The sequence below is a fragment of the Haliotis rufescens genome, unplaced genomic scaffold, assembly GCF_023055435.1.
Source record: "Haliotis rufescens isolate VD_foot unplaced genomic scaffold, xgHalRufe1.0.p SCAF_14, whole genome shotgun sequence".
In the NCBI taxonomy this organism is placed as follows: Eukaryota; Metazoa; Mollusca; class Gastropoda; order Lepetellida; family Haliotidae; genus Haliotis; species Haliotis rufescens.
The window spans coordinates 23752775-23769482 of record NW_025963824.1 but is presented as its reverse complement, the minus strand read 5'-3'; the positions used below and the strand labels follow the sequence as shown (position 1 = coordinate 23769482).

Genomic DNA, 16708 nt, shown 5'->3' with positions numbered 1-16708 from the left:
GTCGCGTCCAAGATTATTGCACTTATATAGCGACGTGCATGTACGTGTGTGTGTTTGTGTGGCTGCTTGTACCAGTCCGGACTGATGCCGATTTATGGTGCTAGCCCACTGAGATACCATGCCGCAGTTTAACATGAATACCCCACAGTATACTCCGTGCCGACCAGTCCTTGTTTTAGTCCCTTAATTCCGAGCGCCAGACAGGGTAACAATAAATACCATCTTTTAACGTCTTTTGGTATGACGCGGCCGGGGATCGAATCCCGGACCTTCCGCCCTGCTAGCACCTTGTGACATGGTTCCCGGACCTTCCGCCCTGCTAGCACCCTGTGACATGGTTCCCGGACCTTCCGCCCTGCTAGCACCTTGTGACATGGTTCCCGGACCTTCCGCCCTGCTAGCACCTTGTGAAATGGTTCCCGGACCTTCCGCCCTGCTAGCACCCTGTGACATGGTTCCCGGACCTTCCGCCCTGCTAGCACCTTGTGACATGGTTCCCGGACCTTCCGCCCTGCTAGCACCTTGTGACATGGTTCCCGGACCTTCCGCCCTGCTAGCACCTTGTGACATGGTTCCCGGACCTTCCGCCCTGCTAGCACCTTGTGACATGGTTCCCGGACCTTCCGCCCTGCTAGCACCTTGTGACATGGTTCCCGGACCTTCCGCCCTGCTAGCACCTTGTGAAATGGTTCCCGGACCTTCCGCCCTGCTAGCACCCTGTGACATGGTTCCCGGACCTTCCGCCCTGCTAGCACCTTGTGACATGGTTCCCGGACCTTCCGCCCTGCTAGCACCTTGTGACATGGTTCCCGGACCTTCCGCCCTGCTAGCACCCTGTGACATGGTTCCCGGACCTTCCGCCCTGCTAGCACCTTGTGACATGGTTCCCGGACCTTCCGCCCTGCTAGCACCTTGTGACATGGTTCCCGGACCTTCCGCCCTGCTAGCACCTTGTGACATGGTTCCCGGACCTTCCGCCCTGCTAGCACCCTGTGACATGGTTCCCGGACCTTCCGCCCTGCTAGCACCCTGTGACATGGTTCCCGGGCCTTCCGCCCTGCTAGCACCCTGTGACATGGTTCCCGGACCTTCCGCCCTGCTAGCACCTTGTGACATGGTTCCCGGACCTTCCGCCCTGCTAGCACCCTGTGACATGGTTCCCGGACCTTCCGCCCTGCTAGCACCCTGTGACATGGTTCCCGGACCTTCCGCCCTGCTAGCACCTTGTGACATGGTTCCCGGGCCTTCCGCCCTGCTAGCACCTTGTGACATGGTTCCCGGACCTTCCGCCCTGCTAGCACCTTGTGACATGGTTCCCGGACCTTCCGCCCTGCTAGCACCTTGTGACATGGTTCCCGTACCTCTGGTTCTCGACAGTCGGGTAGCCTGGTGGTTACAACATTGGCTCGTCCCGGGTTCGATTCCCGACATGGGTACATGTGTGAAGCCCATTTCTGGTGTCCCCCGCCGTGATATTGCTGGAATATTGCTAAAGGCGGCGTAAAACCATACTCACTGGTTCTCGGACCTGGGTTCAGCTCAATGTCCCCACACAACTCCAGTCCGCAATACACCACCCTGATTCTCTCGGTTGACACGCATGTATTGCATTGGTCATATTAGCAGTCAAATTGTCTCCTAGACCGTAGGCATTCGTCCCAAGATGAAGAAAGAAGCTCAAAATTAAGAAGATCTTCACTTGCCTCGTCAATACATGCCAGTAATACGAATTTCCCTTGATTTGGAGATATGTACGAAGCAGCCAATATGAGCCCTCCGTGATAATGGCGTGTCTCCCATGGTTGTTGATTTGCGCCAAGGCACGTGCACGTGCTGTGCGGTCTGCACGAGGAGTTCGTGAGCCGTACCGTGTGGAAAGTTTCAGGTGCAGTAAAGTTCAACTTTTCTCTCACAGGTTTCCACGTTTAATGATTCGCAAAAGTTCAGTTTCGTCCACAATATATACTCTCAGGGTACCAAGGAGACTTTAAGTGAACAAAGTTTACCGCAGGTTGAAGTTTTTTACTGCATTTTCGGCTCAAAGCGAGAGCTCGTGTACATCCGGGAAGAAGCATTCTTTGAACGGGGACTCAGCACCCGTCCTGTTTATTTTGGGGGCACCGCTGATTTAATATATTTTCATTTGAAAATCAAACATTTCGTACAATAAACTGTGGGGTATAATTTCTTTTGTCCCAGACCGCCGTCGTGGTCAAGCAGTAGGGCGTCTGTGTATCAACCTGACAACCCAGGGGTATTCAGGGATGAGTGACTTTGCTGGCCTGACAAACCAGGCGTGTTGAACAACCCATGTTTGTCAAAGGGCTTTTTGTGGCCGAGTCTGAGGTTCGAGGTGGCAAACCTCAGCACTCCGCTCCAAATCTCAGCTATGTTCGCCCTTACGCCAAGTATACTTCTCCGCGCATTTAGTCACGTAAATTACTTAGAGCTCTTAACTGTAAAATTGTAATTAATCTGATCCCATTACTACATGTTTGAATCTATTATCAGCTATTAATCTCTATATTGTTAAACTATGATAGTTCACTTACAGTTCAACCAAGGCTTAGTGAAGCTCTGAAAATTAGACGACCAGGGTCATATTCAGCATTCAGCGCCTGCCCAAAAGAAGTTAAAAGATGGTACTTGTTGTTACCCTGCCTGGCGCTCGGCATTAAGGGCTACAACAAGGACTGTGTCTGAGTGTGGTATTCTTGTTAAACTGTGGCATGGTATCCCCCCACCCCCTTCGTTTGCCAGCTTTGGGAAACGTCCTGTTGAAAACATGATTTCAATGACCCTGATATCGCGTTGTGATATCAAGTTTAGTCCCTTTGCTTTTCCCCTCATACCCAAGAATACATTGGACCTAACTCTTCCACAACGATATAAACCAAATAAAGCGTTGTCAAATAGTATCTTGATGTCATCAGCGATAACAACTGCAGTACTAATTGAGGTTAATTAGTGTTTATTTATATCACGACCCTCGTGCTGTACATTCTACGTTCGAACCCACGTGCAGATACATTTTGTGTAAATATTTTACATTGCAACTTGTTTGAAAAACTAAGAGAACATTTTTTTGGTTCATGAATGTATAATTTGGTATGTACTACTTTATTATCCCCATCATATATTGAAGAATAATCGGAATGTAATCATTTGAAGTATATTTTGTGATATTATCTGTTGTTATTAACTGCCACCAGAGACGATATACTTATGAATAAAATAATTATACAAGCACCGAGCCGAAAAAATCAGCTAACAAACTAAAACAAAGTTTTGAATTGAAGAAATCTATTTATTTACATGAAGACATGAATAATGTAATGCATTATGCTAAACTTTAACAAAAGGATGTCACATGTCCTAAGCACATAAACAGGCCTGCAAATATCAATCCAGTTTGCTTGCCATCTCCAAAGGTTTTGGCCTTGATGTAGACTTCGTTAACGTTGTCACATTATGCGTTTGCAAAAAGTCACGGAGCCACGAAACTGAAGGTTCACTCAAATTGACATTTTGGGTTGGTTGAGATGTAATGTCTTCAGTGATGTTTGACCTTTCTGCAAAGTTTTGCCAAAGGTTGATGATGATGCTCTCGATGTCAGGATTTAATTTGCCTTTAAGTTTGAAGGTAGCTCTCTCTCTCTCTCTCTCTCTCTCTCTCTCTCTCTCTCTCTCTCTCTCTCTCTCTCTTCCCAAACAGAAAATGAAACACCACAAGACCTGATACACATGTCAGCATGTCTTGCCTTCTCTTTCTTTTCAACTAGACACTTATCCATGTCGCATGCCTCCACTATCAAATTCTTTCTACCACATCTGTTATCCTAAGTAGTAGACGCAACTCATCCCCATTGTAGTTTGGAACCTCAAGTTTTATGAGTGGGGCATGGAGAGCACCATGGGAACATTTGTCTGCACATTGTGTAATGTCCTCTACTATACGCCCAGGGTTATCTCCCAAAACCCCTACATCCCATTTCCCCTACATCCCATTCCCCCTACAACCCAGTTCCCCTACAATTAGTTAAAACAACACGCGGCATTTACCTGTCTGGCATTATGAACTCACCTAAAGGAGAGATTAAGGTCTGGAGTAGAGGTAGTAGAAATGAAAGGGGTAGAGCTTTAGGGGATTATGGGACTTAAAGGAAATTAAAAGAATTAATGTAAGTGTGATGAAAGATGCCTGTATGATGAGAAAAATTTTTTTAGAAATTACAAAAATAACAATAGGAAGAAACAATTATTACACTGAGAAACTGAGATGAGACGATTTACAGTTGAGATGAAAAATGAACATTTTGTTATAATGTATTATGAATTTTGAAAAATGAACATTTTATTATAATGTATTATGAATTTTGAAAAATGAACAATTTATTATAATGTATTATGAATTTTGAATAATATCGTAATCGTAATTAAATATTTATCTCAATCTATTCGAGTTTCTTGGGTTGTTCCATTGTATGAAATAGGTAACAGACTAGGGATAAGCAGTGCCATGGACCGTGAACTTTGTTGTCTTAAGCTGTAGGGGAAATGGGATGTAGGGGTTTTGGGAGGTTACCACGCCCAGTATATATAATTATATATTATATAAGTATATGGTCTCTGTGTACGCCTGAGTTCACCTGCGTCATAGTAATCCAAGGTCTTAGTCACGTCGTGTCTATCATTCTTATGCACTTTGCACCAGGGACAAGCATAATTGCCAGTAGCGATAATTGCCACCTAGGCCTAACACGGTTGAAATCATTTTCATGTCTGACGAAAAAAGAATGTTAATGTCAATCTCTATGCAAGCCACTTGGATATGACCCACACTTACAATATCATTGATGTCATTAAACATTGGATAAAGACAGGATTGTAAATTATAAAGGCAGGGCGGGACAACTTCGGAATGGCAAGCAGTCAGAACTTGACCACACAGAAGGAAGCGAGCTACAAAAACATATTTTATATCACTGGAAAGATCTCGAGGAGATGAATTCAAATAAGGTGTATCCCAGTGTGTTCACATGTTCAGAAGCTCCACATTTGGCTCAGAAAATGCATTACTGCAGAAATTTCTGGCAAAACATTATTCCAACTTGCCAGAATCTGAAAAGCTAAAGCTGCGCTCCTTTGTCAATGTTTTGGATCGTTTTGGCGTAAGCGACTCAGCATATCACGTAGTTTCCCAAATTCACAGAAAATTACCAAGAACTTCACGGGGGTCTTCTCGAGCAGTAAACGAGTATCTCAGACCACCCAGGTGGATGTCATCCTCACACGCGGTCAGGCCCTCACAGGGAAGTCCACTCACGTTCCTCACCATGGACGTTGACATGATACCGACAGTGGTCGGATAGAAAATGTTTGGTAAAATCAGCTTGCTGGAGATGCACCTCGCCATCAGAATGGTACACAGACCTAAACACGTCCAGGACACGGCACAGAAAACCTGACTTCCCGGGTTTTCAGACGTGCCTGGAATCCTCTCTCGAAAAAATGTAGATATCAGCTGTGGACAAGCATTTGGTTGGTGGTAAGAGTGAATTAAATGACTTGGCTCCCAGGTGCAGTCCTCTATTGAGTACCCCTGCCACTGCACAAGATAGAGTACACCCTGAAAACAAAATATAGACTATTGAACAAACGACTTAAATTGATTTTAGCCAATACCATTTCATTTGCAAATACATATTTGTTTAGATTATATCAGTTCGGTACAACGTCTAAAATATATTTGATTGTATTATAAGCCTCATGACCCTATCCAGCAGCTAAATCCTTATAAGAAACTGCTGTGTCCATAAAAACGTTTCATGAATAGTAATTGCTTTCTTTGACATTGTTGCTTTACCCAACCATCATCAACAATCTTGCAGTCATATTCGCGTCGAAACTGAGTCTGGGGATAATTGATAAGGCCATAAAACCGTGACGATCTGAACGCATTCAGTCAAATGTTGTAAAGTTGCTTTTGGCTATGAGAAGTAATTTCGGTATGTTTACAGCAATTGTTACTATTTCTGACAAGTGATCCGCACGTTTACTGATTTCAGTAGGATTTGTTGAATAGCTGTACTTCAATAATTGATTCATGCACGACATGTTACGATAATTGGTATGTAATGTGCACAGGTTATATAATCATATTACGATAAAAGATGTAAGCAAATTACCCAGCGTTAACAAAGTCTGATCTGATGCGATTGAACTGCACAGACGTTTAAGAGATTCCTAATGTTCCACCACCCGCATCACGTATTTCCTTCCCGTACACATTATAGTTATACTAGATCTATATGTTGTTTCTAGGTTAAGGGTTTTGATAAAAAATACAGTGTCGATTGGTAATTTTAATCTACTTGAGGCAGAAACCATATAATACACCTTGGTAACCAAGGACTTTCATTGCGAATTAGAGGCCGTTATTGAAATCATGATCGGCTGCACTTTTGCCGATTTTACATGTGCGCCATTTTGTTCTCTCGGACAAAGACAAAGCGTGATCACAGTCATCAAATACAGTGACAACGACATGCTTTAGGGCACCAACAAATCTTAGTTGTAATGTTAACAATTTTAAGAAATACACGAGTGTAAATATGTATTATGAAATATATCTTTTGCATGGGAAAAAAAAGGCGACAACGATGACTGCAGTGAACGCGTTTCTGCTCGCATGCGGACTGTATTACACCAAGGGCGTAAAGAGAAAATCTTGGTTTCACACAAGCCCAAGACTGAACGTGTGGTGTTTTAAACCCTGTATTATCAAGTTTCACTGCCCCTATCAAACAGTATAAATTACGTAAACGCGACCCCATCTGGTGATAATATCCCCAAGGCGTGAAAATAAATGTATACAGTCCACTCGTAATACATCATCTGTTCGGTATTATGGGTTTGTTTCTATTTATTTCTTCTTGATAAGGTTTGGATGGTCTTACTTATATATATATTACATTTACATATTGCTTAAATAACAAACACATCGCAAACCATTGTGGCTCTACCAAAATTGTAACGAGAATGGAACTATTGACAAAACAGTTTCAGCAAATAATTAATCAAAGTGTTGTTATATAGACATATTTATTTCGATAAAATAACATTAGATTGATCAATCAGCATCTTATAGTACTGAATTCCCATTCAATGAACACAAACTTTTTTTGAATGCTTTGATATAATAAAACTATTTGACGTCAATTTCTATGAAATTAATAAAATAACCGTTATGTCTGAAAACCTCATCTATAATCTGTCCGTATGTCGCTGCTTAAAATGTGCTGAACAATTAATCAACACCTACATTTACGTTTATTTTATTAAATGTGGTATTTTAGGAATTACACTATATCCTATTCATTTCATGTCATACGCTGTTGTTGTTTTATATAGTTAACATCTTAATTACATATTATCTGTTAGTCTGTGAATGCTCTCACGTATCTAGCCTGACACATTATGGTACCTTTTAAGAGGTATTTTAATATTCCGATTGCTTACTAATAACTTGAGAGCGGTAGACATTGAAATTGTAAAAATCATAAATTCACTTTATACCTTTTGAGTTTTCCTCCTTTGTATCAGCCGCTCCACACAGAACACTCCTGGAAGGGCAACAGTGCTGGTAAATCTGGAAAATCGGTCGCAGCTCAGTGGTTCTCCTTCATGTAGTTTCTTCCAGTCTTCTCAAATCCATTCTCACTTATATATTGTAGCCGCAGTAATTGCTAAGATAACAAGACGATTACCAAAATGGCGTACGCAACAGGCACATGCATGATTTTTATGTATCGCTCTTGCTTTTATACATACCTTTGACACACTGAGGTGAAGTGTCATATTTGACAGCAATCTCTCAAATACGTACAACAAACCATGCCTTGAAATTTAAATCTTAACGTCATGCGGCGAATGTAGCATCCCTTTTTTCTGTTTAAATGTTAGTCAACTGAAAACATGTTATTTTTAGTACAGATTGATATTGAAAAATGTGTCCATTATTTTAATACGTGAATGGATAAAACTTCTAAAAAAAAATTTCAGGTATTTAGTTTACGATACTTATTTTGCTGAACTATTATTTTGGGGTATGAAGCAGGTATAAAGTTTTTGATCTTTACATATGGATAAATATCAACTCAAATCCTACTATTCACGCTGTCTTTCTATGTATTATACATGAGAGACAGGACGCCGCCTCCTCCAAATATAGGAAGTGCTGTTAACAATATGTAGAAATTTGGCCAGTTAAATAACTCCGACTTAAATTCCAATGCAGCTACGAAAAACACTTTCAATATTTCCTCAACCCGAGCTTATGTTATCTAACACAAATCCCTTCATTAATGTCCGGTCTTTGTCAATGAGCTTAGCGGTTTAACACCTGTTACATTGGGGAAACAAAAGATAGGCCAAGTACATGAAAGTGTCACACTACACGTGTGATTACAGGACGTTTCTCCCTCTCTTATCTGCTCAAATGGCTTAATTAAATTGCATTAGTTTTTTTCAGTAATTAAAGGATATCCGATAGTTGTAACAGTCAAAATATAATTTGTTTCGTAATAGAAACTAATTCAGATGGCGGATTCTTACAGTTTAAGATTTTCATATAATCCAAAAATTTCTTTGAAATATAAACCAAACAATTGCTCCCTCTTTGTCAATACACTCAATTCTTGATAAGGCCAATGTAACAAGGTAAATTGATAATATAATTACAACATATTGTTATTCCATGACGGTGATGTTATCATTTGATCGAAATCCGTTTCTATACAAACAACTACAGTTTAACAAAATATTTGCGTTACACAACACGATATCTGTTAAACATATCGGATTATTACGTTTACATTTATAAATCATAATTGACCAGCCGGTGCCATAACTAACTGGAAAATATAGCAATCTCGATAAATGTGTGTCATCTTTAAGCTTTTGTGGAAGAAACTTAGCATCCATATGTTTTGCTAAGTTTTGGAATAGTAACTGTATCTAAGAAAGGTTTGATGAATAAGTAGATATGCGCGGAGTATATCTGTGTATTATACTTAACAAGTACTACAATGTCTAATTTTGTGATAAATCTGACAATTCTTCTTTCATTATGCCACACCACGCGTGAATAAACAGTTATGCAGGTGTTGCTGTGAGCAAATACCTAGCCTGTACATGTATATTTTTTGTGGTTCACCGGACGACACTGTGTATATTGGGCGGCTCCTTTGATATCTCCTCCAAACATACCCCATTAAACGATTATACACATCTCGTTGAATATATCAAGGCACTAATTCATCTTTCATAAACTTTTTTTTGTCTTTGTGCTTAATATATCCAAATTTGTAAAACATGTATCCACAAAAAATATACATGTACAGGCTAGGTATTTGCTCACAGCAACACCTGCATAACTGTTTATTCACGCGTGGTGTGGCAGATTGTAATTGAACGAGAGCAGGTATTGTAGAATCACCTGTAAATAAGGCCGACACTGTAATTAGATACAACGTACTAATGAGAATATGAGAATTATCATAAGAAGGCTGTTGCGTTTTTCTTATCTATTACCATTTCCATACCAAAAGTGACAATACCTTTAAAAGTTGCTTGAGGGTCACAATATTCACTCACGTTTTCCTCAATCGCATTGAAACATAATTCCCACTGGTCAGTTCGACACCGCATGTAATTAAATAATTATTTCGAGATTTCGTTAGAATGTGAGATATTCAGCCAAACGTTATGCAATAAAAGACGAATAGTTTTTTCCATTAAAATACGCATGCAAGGTGAGTAATTGTACACTCGAGGAGCGGGGGCGGCGCAACGCGGTGGTGGGAGTCAAGGGGGAGCGCACTTTTTAACTTAGGACTTTGGAAGTCAGTTGCCCTGTATTCTGGCATACTGGTGCGCTGCTCATTGAAGCCGCCCAGGGCCATGCTCCGCGCATTCATCACGAGGTATATATTTATGTATATGTGTCTATGTATGTATGTATGTATATGTGCGGTGTATGTTAAGTATGAGTACGCGCCTCAGTGTGAAAAGTAGCTTCACGTAGGTATGTGTCCGTGTGCTACATTATTTATTCTGTTTCAACTGAATATTTTATGATTGATACGTTTTATAGTGTCTCGTAGGCCATATTTGGCCGGATGTTATATTTTACTGTTTTGTATATATCCTATCACGAAGTGTATATAACATGTGACACTTTAATAAACAATATTCTCTCTCTCTCTCTTTTGGGTTTGTTGTTTAACGCTGCACTCAGCAATATTCCAGCTATATGACGGCGATCTGTAAATACTCGAGTCTGGACCAGACAATCCAGTGATTGACAACATGAGCATCGATCCACGCAATTGGGACCGATGACATGCATCAACCAAGTCAGCGAGCCTGACCACCCGATCCCGTTAGTCGCCTTTTACGACAAGCATGGGTTGCTGAAGACCTATTCTACCCCGGGTCTTCACGGGCCGCCGGGTTCATTAAAGATCGTTGCAATATGTAAAAAAGGTGAAATTTGTAAAACTTCTGTAAAGGAAACATCCAACCAAAGGCCCTTTTTAAATAGAAATGTAATGATATAATATAAAGTATATTTCACATGATACAATATACTTTGTACACAATTAGTTAATTATTTAAAGGGACTGACGAAAACTTGGGCGAACTATTTTAATAGTTGAATTAAGGTAAAAATCATGTGTCATGCTTATAACACCTTTATGTATTTGCGAAACTAAAACTGCTGAGCAAAGGAAAATATTCTCGCCCATGGGCCAAACCTTTTTCTCGCCCATGGGCGAAATAGAAATATTTCAATATCGCTATAAAATCGTTGAATGAGGTGATGACCTCAAACAGTCCCGTGCATTTCACAGGTGCAAATGACATCCGAGTTGGGGGTGGTCTCAAAATATTGCTGTTATTTTACTTTATTGACATGTGCGTTGATGGGGTAGCAATTTAGGATATGTTCTGTATTATATTTGCTTGGAAACGTGATGGAATAGTTAAAAGCTATAAAACGGGATGAGTGTAGGAAGGTTGCGGTTTTGGAATCAAGAAGTATTTGTTGTTCTACAGATGGTTTCTTGAGGTAGTATTTATCTCCGCAGATGACGTATAGAACCGCCTCCGTGGCCTAGTGGTAGAGCGTCCGCCCGGAGAGCGGAAGGTCCCGGGTTCAATCCCGGCCGCGCCATACTAAAGGACGTCAAAAGATTGTACTTGTTGTTACCCTGTCTGGCGTTTGACATTAAGGGGCTGAAACAAGGACTGGTCGACGTCGGCTCCAGGTCGGAGTCAGTACACTGTGTCTCATTGGGGTTTTCATGCTAAACTGTGGCATGGTATCTCAGTAACACCATCAATCGGCATCAGTACGGACCAGTACAAGCAGACACACACACACACACACACACTTCTAACTTCTTCTTTAGCATTTAATCATTTTGACTTATAAAACAAACATTACACAATCTTTTGGTGTCAGGGTTGAACAAAAATCATTCGCAGATCATTATCCGAATCAATTGCATACACTATGCTTGTTCTGTGTTAAGTGCACACACACACATACACACACGCGCGCGCGCACGCGCACGCACACACACACACACACACACACACACACACACACACACACACACACACACACACACACACACACACACACACACACACACACACACACACACACACACACACACACACTGAGACACGCACACACAATTATAGATACAGACATAAGTCAGTATACAGACAAAGTAGTGTTGAATTTCAGTCAAACTTACTTGAGCTTCGACCCACTTAATCTTATGCAACAAGTATTGACACAAGGCATAGTTTGTCCCTTAACTATGATAAAGTCTACATTCAGTCAATGCTATTCCTTCTCTTAAGTCCCTGCGTTGTACCACATTGCTTCAAAACACTAGCGTAACTTCAGGTTACATTGTTTCACTATTTCGCCGAGTTCCAACCGAACGCTACCATGTACATAGAGAGGAGGAGAGGCACATATCTATCGTTAGAAGGAGTATCTATAGTTACCTGTGAGTCTGAAGCTTGTGGGTACTCAGAGGGTCACCCTGGCTGTATCCTGCTTGATAGAATGACCACAGAAGTCCGTTGATGATAGCCAAAGTTGGCAGTATCACCAAGCAGCGTTTACGAGATGGTCTGTACATCGTGGCGCGGCCTGCGTGAAACAAGGAAAATAACACTCTTGAATGGGCTGTACTGCGCGAACCGGCTGGGACACTCGACACGGTGTAAATCTGTCACTTGACGTCACAGTATGCATAAGGATGGAAAATTGTGTGGGAAGTATAACGGCATATATTGCTGGCCTGGTTGTGTGGTACGTTTATTTGCGAGGTGTAAGTGTGATGTTTCGACACGCACAGACTTTAAACATGTACAAATCTAAATATGTGTACACACGTAAAAGTCTGTGTATATCGAAATATTACACTCACTTCGGTTAATGTCAACACCAGAGAACAATCAGTCTCGATTTTTCCGGTTGCATCTTTCACTCACACAATTTGCATAAATAAAGTATGTCTTTGTATGTTGACAGTGGCCTGTAAACAATCAAAGTTGTTTGGGTTTTTTTTGTTTATCGCCGCACTCAGCAATAGTCCAGCTGCATGACGGTGGTATTGGATATAGCAACGTTTCGATATAGAATCTTAACCGTTATCAAACTTTAGTTAAGTGTTTAAGAAGTCGCCTTCTGCCTCAGCAATAAGTTGTGAGTTTGAGTATTGATAAAGATTTTGTGTTTGTATTGATAAGATAATTATTGACGGAGACGTGCTTTCAGCAAATTGGATTCCAACTTTTGTTGTATTCCCACAGTGTCGCCACGGGATACTGACCTCCCCACTTGAAGCTCTCCGTCACGGGCGTTACCACTGTGTTACCACGGTGTCGCGGTGTACCGCACTGATTTGACTGCATGAATGAATGAAATGTTTTATGTGTCACACATACAGATACATGCATTAAACCGAATTCATTCATCTCCTCTCCTACACCCCCACCCCCCACCGCTCTGTAGAAAGCGGCAATGAAAAAAGTTTATTCATTGACTCAGCCTGTCCTCTATGTGTGTTTATTCATTCTCTGTATGCACGGTGCAGTATAAGCAATAGCATAAATATTCTTGAACCCGACCCCAAGCTCAACCCTTCTCGCTGTTTCCTCTGTCACTATATCTCGACTTTATACTCAATCACTTAGAAGTTGAAGGAATATTTACACATGGATATCAGCTTCTGTTTTATTTGTGACGACGTTTTCAGAGCTACTTCTTTCCATTGACAAATAATAAAGTCGTTCTCAATAATAATAATAATGATAATAATAATAATAATAATAATCGTTAACCCAGATCCTTGTTATCATATCTTGCATGTTAAAATACTTATATGTTAAGGGTTTTGATACATGTATTTGCCTGTTCCCGTGACGCGACAGCGATGTGCAGCTGGACAAATGTACCCGCCGTCATGGTAACAGATCTTTACCCGATCTCTGTAATCTGTGCAATTCTAAACCTCTTACGTCGAACGGTGTTGCGTAATTAATATCGACATTGATTTTAGATTAGCGTGTTGCCAGGACAGGAGCCCACCTGGGATTGTGGCGACATCGGGTGAGAGACATTGATTTATTCCTGGGGGAAACGGCTTGACGTACGCTCTGTTGACGTACGCTCTGTTGACGTACCCTCTGTGTTCCACTGTCACCGCATCATCCCCGATTGATGAGACGACAACCTCAAATGTTCTGTCTCATGTATAGTGTGTGTGTGAGTGAGTATATTTTTACGCCGCCTTTAGCAATATTCCAGCAATATCACGGCGGGGGACACCAGAAATAGGCTTCACACATTCTACCCATGTGGGGAATCGAACCTGATTCTTCGGCGTGACGAGCGAATGTTTTAACCACAAGAATACCCAACCTTCCTGTATGTTGTGTATACACATGATGTTTTTGTTGGTCAGAGAAGTCTTTTCTACATCATTGCAGAGCAGAAATGTACACAAGGTCGCATCGAAGAGCGAGTGAGTGGAGTTCGTGTAACGTCGCTTTGAACAGTATTTCAATTGACGGCAGGTCAATTTGACGTGGACAGCAACCCTGAACTGATTCATATGTTAAAGGTTTACCCTTTTGGTTGATAGACACAAGGACATCCTGAGGATAAACCTAGAAAAAGAATCAGGGCGAATTTCGGCTAGAAGAAGAAGACAAAACAGAAACTCTGGTAAAACCGACAAGACAAAACAGCGAAGCACGGCAAGAAGGACAAGACAAAACAGCGAAGCACGGCAAGAAGGACAAGACAAAACAGTGAACCACGGCAAGAAGGACAAGACAAAACAGTGAACCACGGCAAGAAGGACAAGACAAAACAGTGAACCACGGCAAGAAGGACAAGACAAAACAGTGAACCACGGCAAGAAGGACAAGACAAAACAGTGAACCACGGCAAGAAGGACAAGACAAAACAGTGAACCACGGCAAGAAGGACAAGACAAAACAGCAAATTCTGGCGAGAAGGACAAGACAAAACAGTGAACTACGGCAAGAAGGACAAGACAAAACAGTGAACCACGGCAAGAAGGACAAGACAAAACAGTGAACTACGGCAAGAAGGACAAGACAAAACAGCAAATTCTGGCGAGAAGGACAAGACAAAACAGTGAACCACGGCAAGAAGGACAAGACAAAACAGTGAACTACGGCAAGAAGGACAAGACAAAACAGCAAATTCTGGCGAGAAGGACAAGACAAAACAGTGAACCACGGCAAGAAGGACAAGACAAAACAGTGAACCACGGCAAGAAGGACAAGACAAAACAGTGAACCACGGCAAGAAGGACAAGACAAAACAGTGAACCACGGCAAGAAGGACAAGACAAAACAGTGAACCACGGCAAGAAGGACAAGACAAAACAGTGAACCACGACAAGAAGGACAAGACAAAACAGCAAATTCTGGCGAGAAGGACAAGACAAAACAGTGAACTACGGCAAGAAGGACAAGACAAAACAGTGAACCACGGCAAGAAGGACAAGACAAAACAGCAAATTCTGGCGAGAAGGACAAGACAAAACAGTGAACTACGGCAAGAAGGACAAGACAAAACAGCGAAGCACGGCAAGAAGGACAAGACAAAACAGCAAATTCTGGCGAGAAGGACAAGACAAAACAGCGAACCACAGCAAGAAGAACATGACAAAGAGCGAACCACGACAAGGACAAGACAAAACAGCGAATCACAGTAAGAAGGACAAGACGAAACAGCGAATCACGGCTAGACAAAACAGCAAGAAGGACAACGCAAACAGCGAATCACGGCAAGAAGGACACGACAAACAGCGAACTCATTCGTTGGGCGAGAGAAAGTTTAGTTGTTCGATAACCTTCAGCGTCACACTAAAATATGCTAACAGGTGGTACTTATTGCCACCAAGCCTGGCGCTCGGCATTTGGGGCATAATAAAAAAGCCTGGTCTGCTCGGATAGCTGTGTCTGAGCGGGGTATCCACGTAAAACTGCATTCCCTGTTAGAAACGCAAATACGGCTTACACTGTTGTTTGCCTAACTGCTACAGGGTCGTGCGGGTTGAACGTTCAGTGTCATAATATCCAAATGTGTTATCGATTACCACATACATTTTGGACCACAGACACTGCACACTGGTAACTTAGCGGCCTGGTGACATTAAACACTGGATGACATTGGTACTGGTTATATAGAAAACCGGTGACGAAGTTGTGTTTGTGTGTTGTTCAACGCCGCATTCAGCAATATTCTAGCTACATGACTGCGGTCTGGACCAGACAATCGACTGGTTGACATCATGAGCATCGATTTGGATTGGATTAAAAGAACGCTAGTTACTTAGCAAACAGGTTATATAGAACACTTGTACCATGGGGAACTGCATACACAGAAAACTAATCACATAGCAAACTGGTTATAAAGAAAGCTACGATACTGTCGGAAATGCTAGAAAAATGCTCTTCTGGCTTCATTTAATAAATGCGAGTCATGGGACTATAAAAGAGCACATATCAAAATAACGCAAATTGGCCTAATTCAGCCTGTCCTAACTGGCATTGTGATAACCCTTAAAATGTACTTTAACAGGTTAAATGATTCGTGTGTTGTCATGCTTGTATGAAACGGAATATAACCTGAGGTAAATACCTGACACCTGTCCCGAGGTGATGACCTCAAACAGTCCCGTGCATTCTCACAGGTGCAAATGTCATCCGAGTTGGGGGTGGTCTCAAACTATTGCTGTTATTGTACTTTATTGACATGTGCGTTGATGGGGTAGCAATTTAGGATATGTTCTGCATTATATTTGCTTTGAAACGTGATGGAATAGTTAAAAGCTATGAAACGGGATGAGTGTAGGAAGGTTGCAGTTTTGGAATCAAGAAGTATTTGTTGTTCTACAGATGGTTTCTTGAGGTAGCATTTATCTCCGCAGATGACGTATAGGACCGCCTCCGTGGCCTAGTGGTAGAGCAACCATACACAGCCATACACCGCCATACACAGTCATACATAGTCAAAACTGCCACACAGAGCTATACACAGCTGTACACAGCCATACACAGTCAAAACTGCCACACA

At 41.8% G+C, this 16708-nt stretch overlaps 1 protein-coding gene across 1 annotated transcript in view; it reads right to left on the bottom strand.

Moving 5' to 3' along the window:
* Nucleotides 1-12287, bottom strand: part of LOC124131220 (glucoside xylosyltransferase 1-like) — a 73352-nt gene extending 61065 nt beyond the window's left edge. The window contains exon 1 of the mRNA XM_046494330.2: nt 12091-12287. Within this exon, the coding sequence (XP_046350286.1) occupies nt 12091-12227 (137 nt within the window). The 5' untranslated portion in view covers nt 12228-12287. The remainder of the gene's footprint in view (nt 1-12090) is intronic.
* Between the last annotated feature and the right edge of the window lie 4421 nt (nt 12288-16708).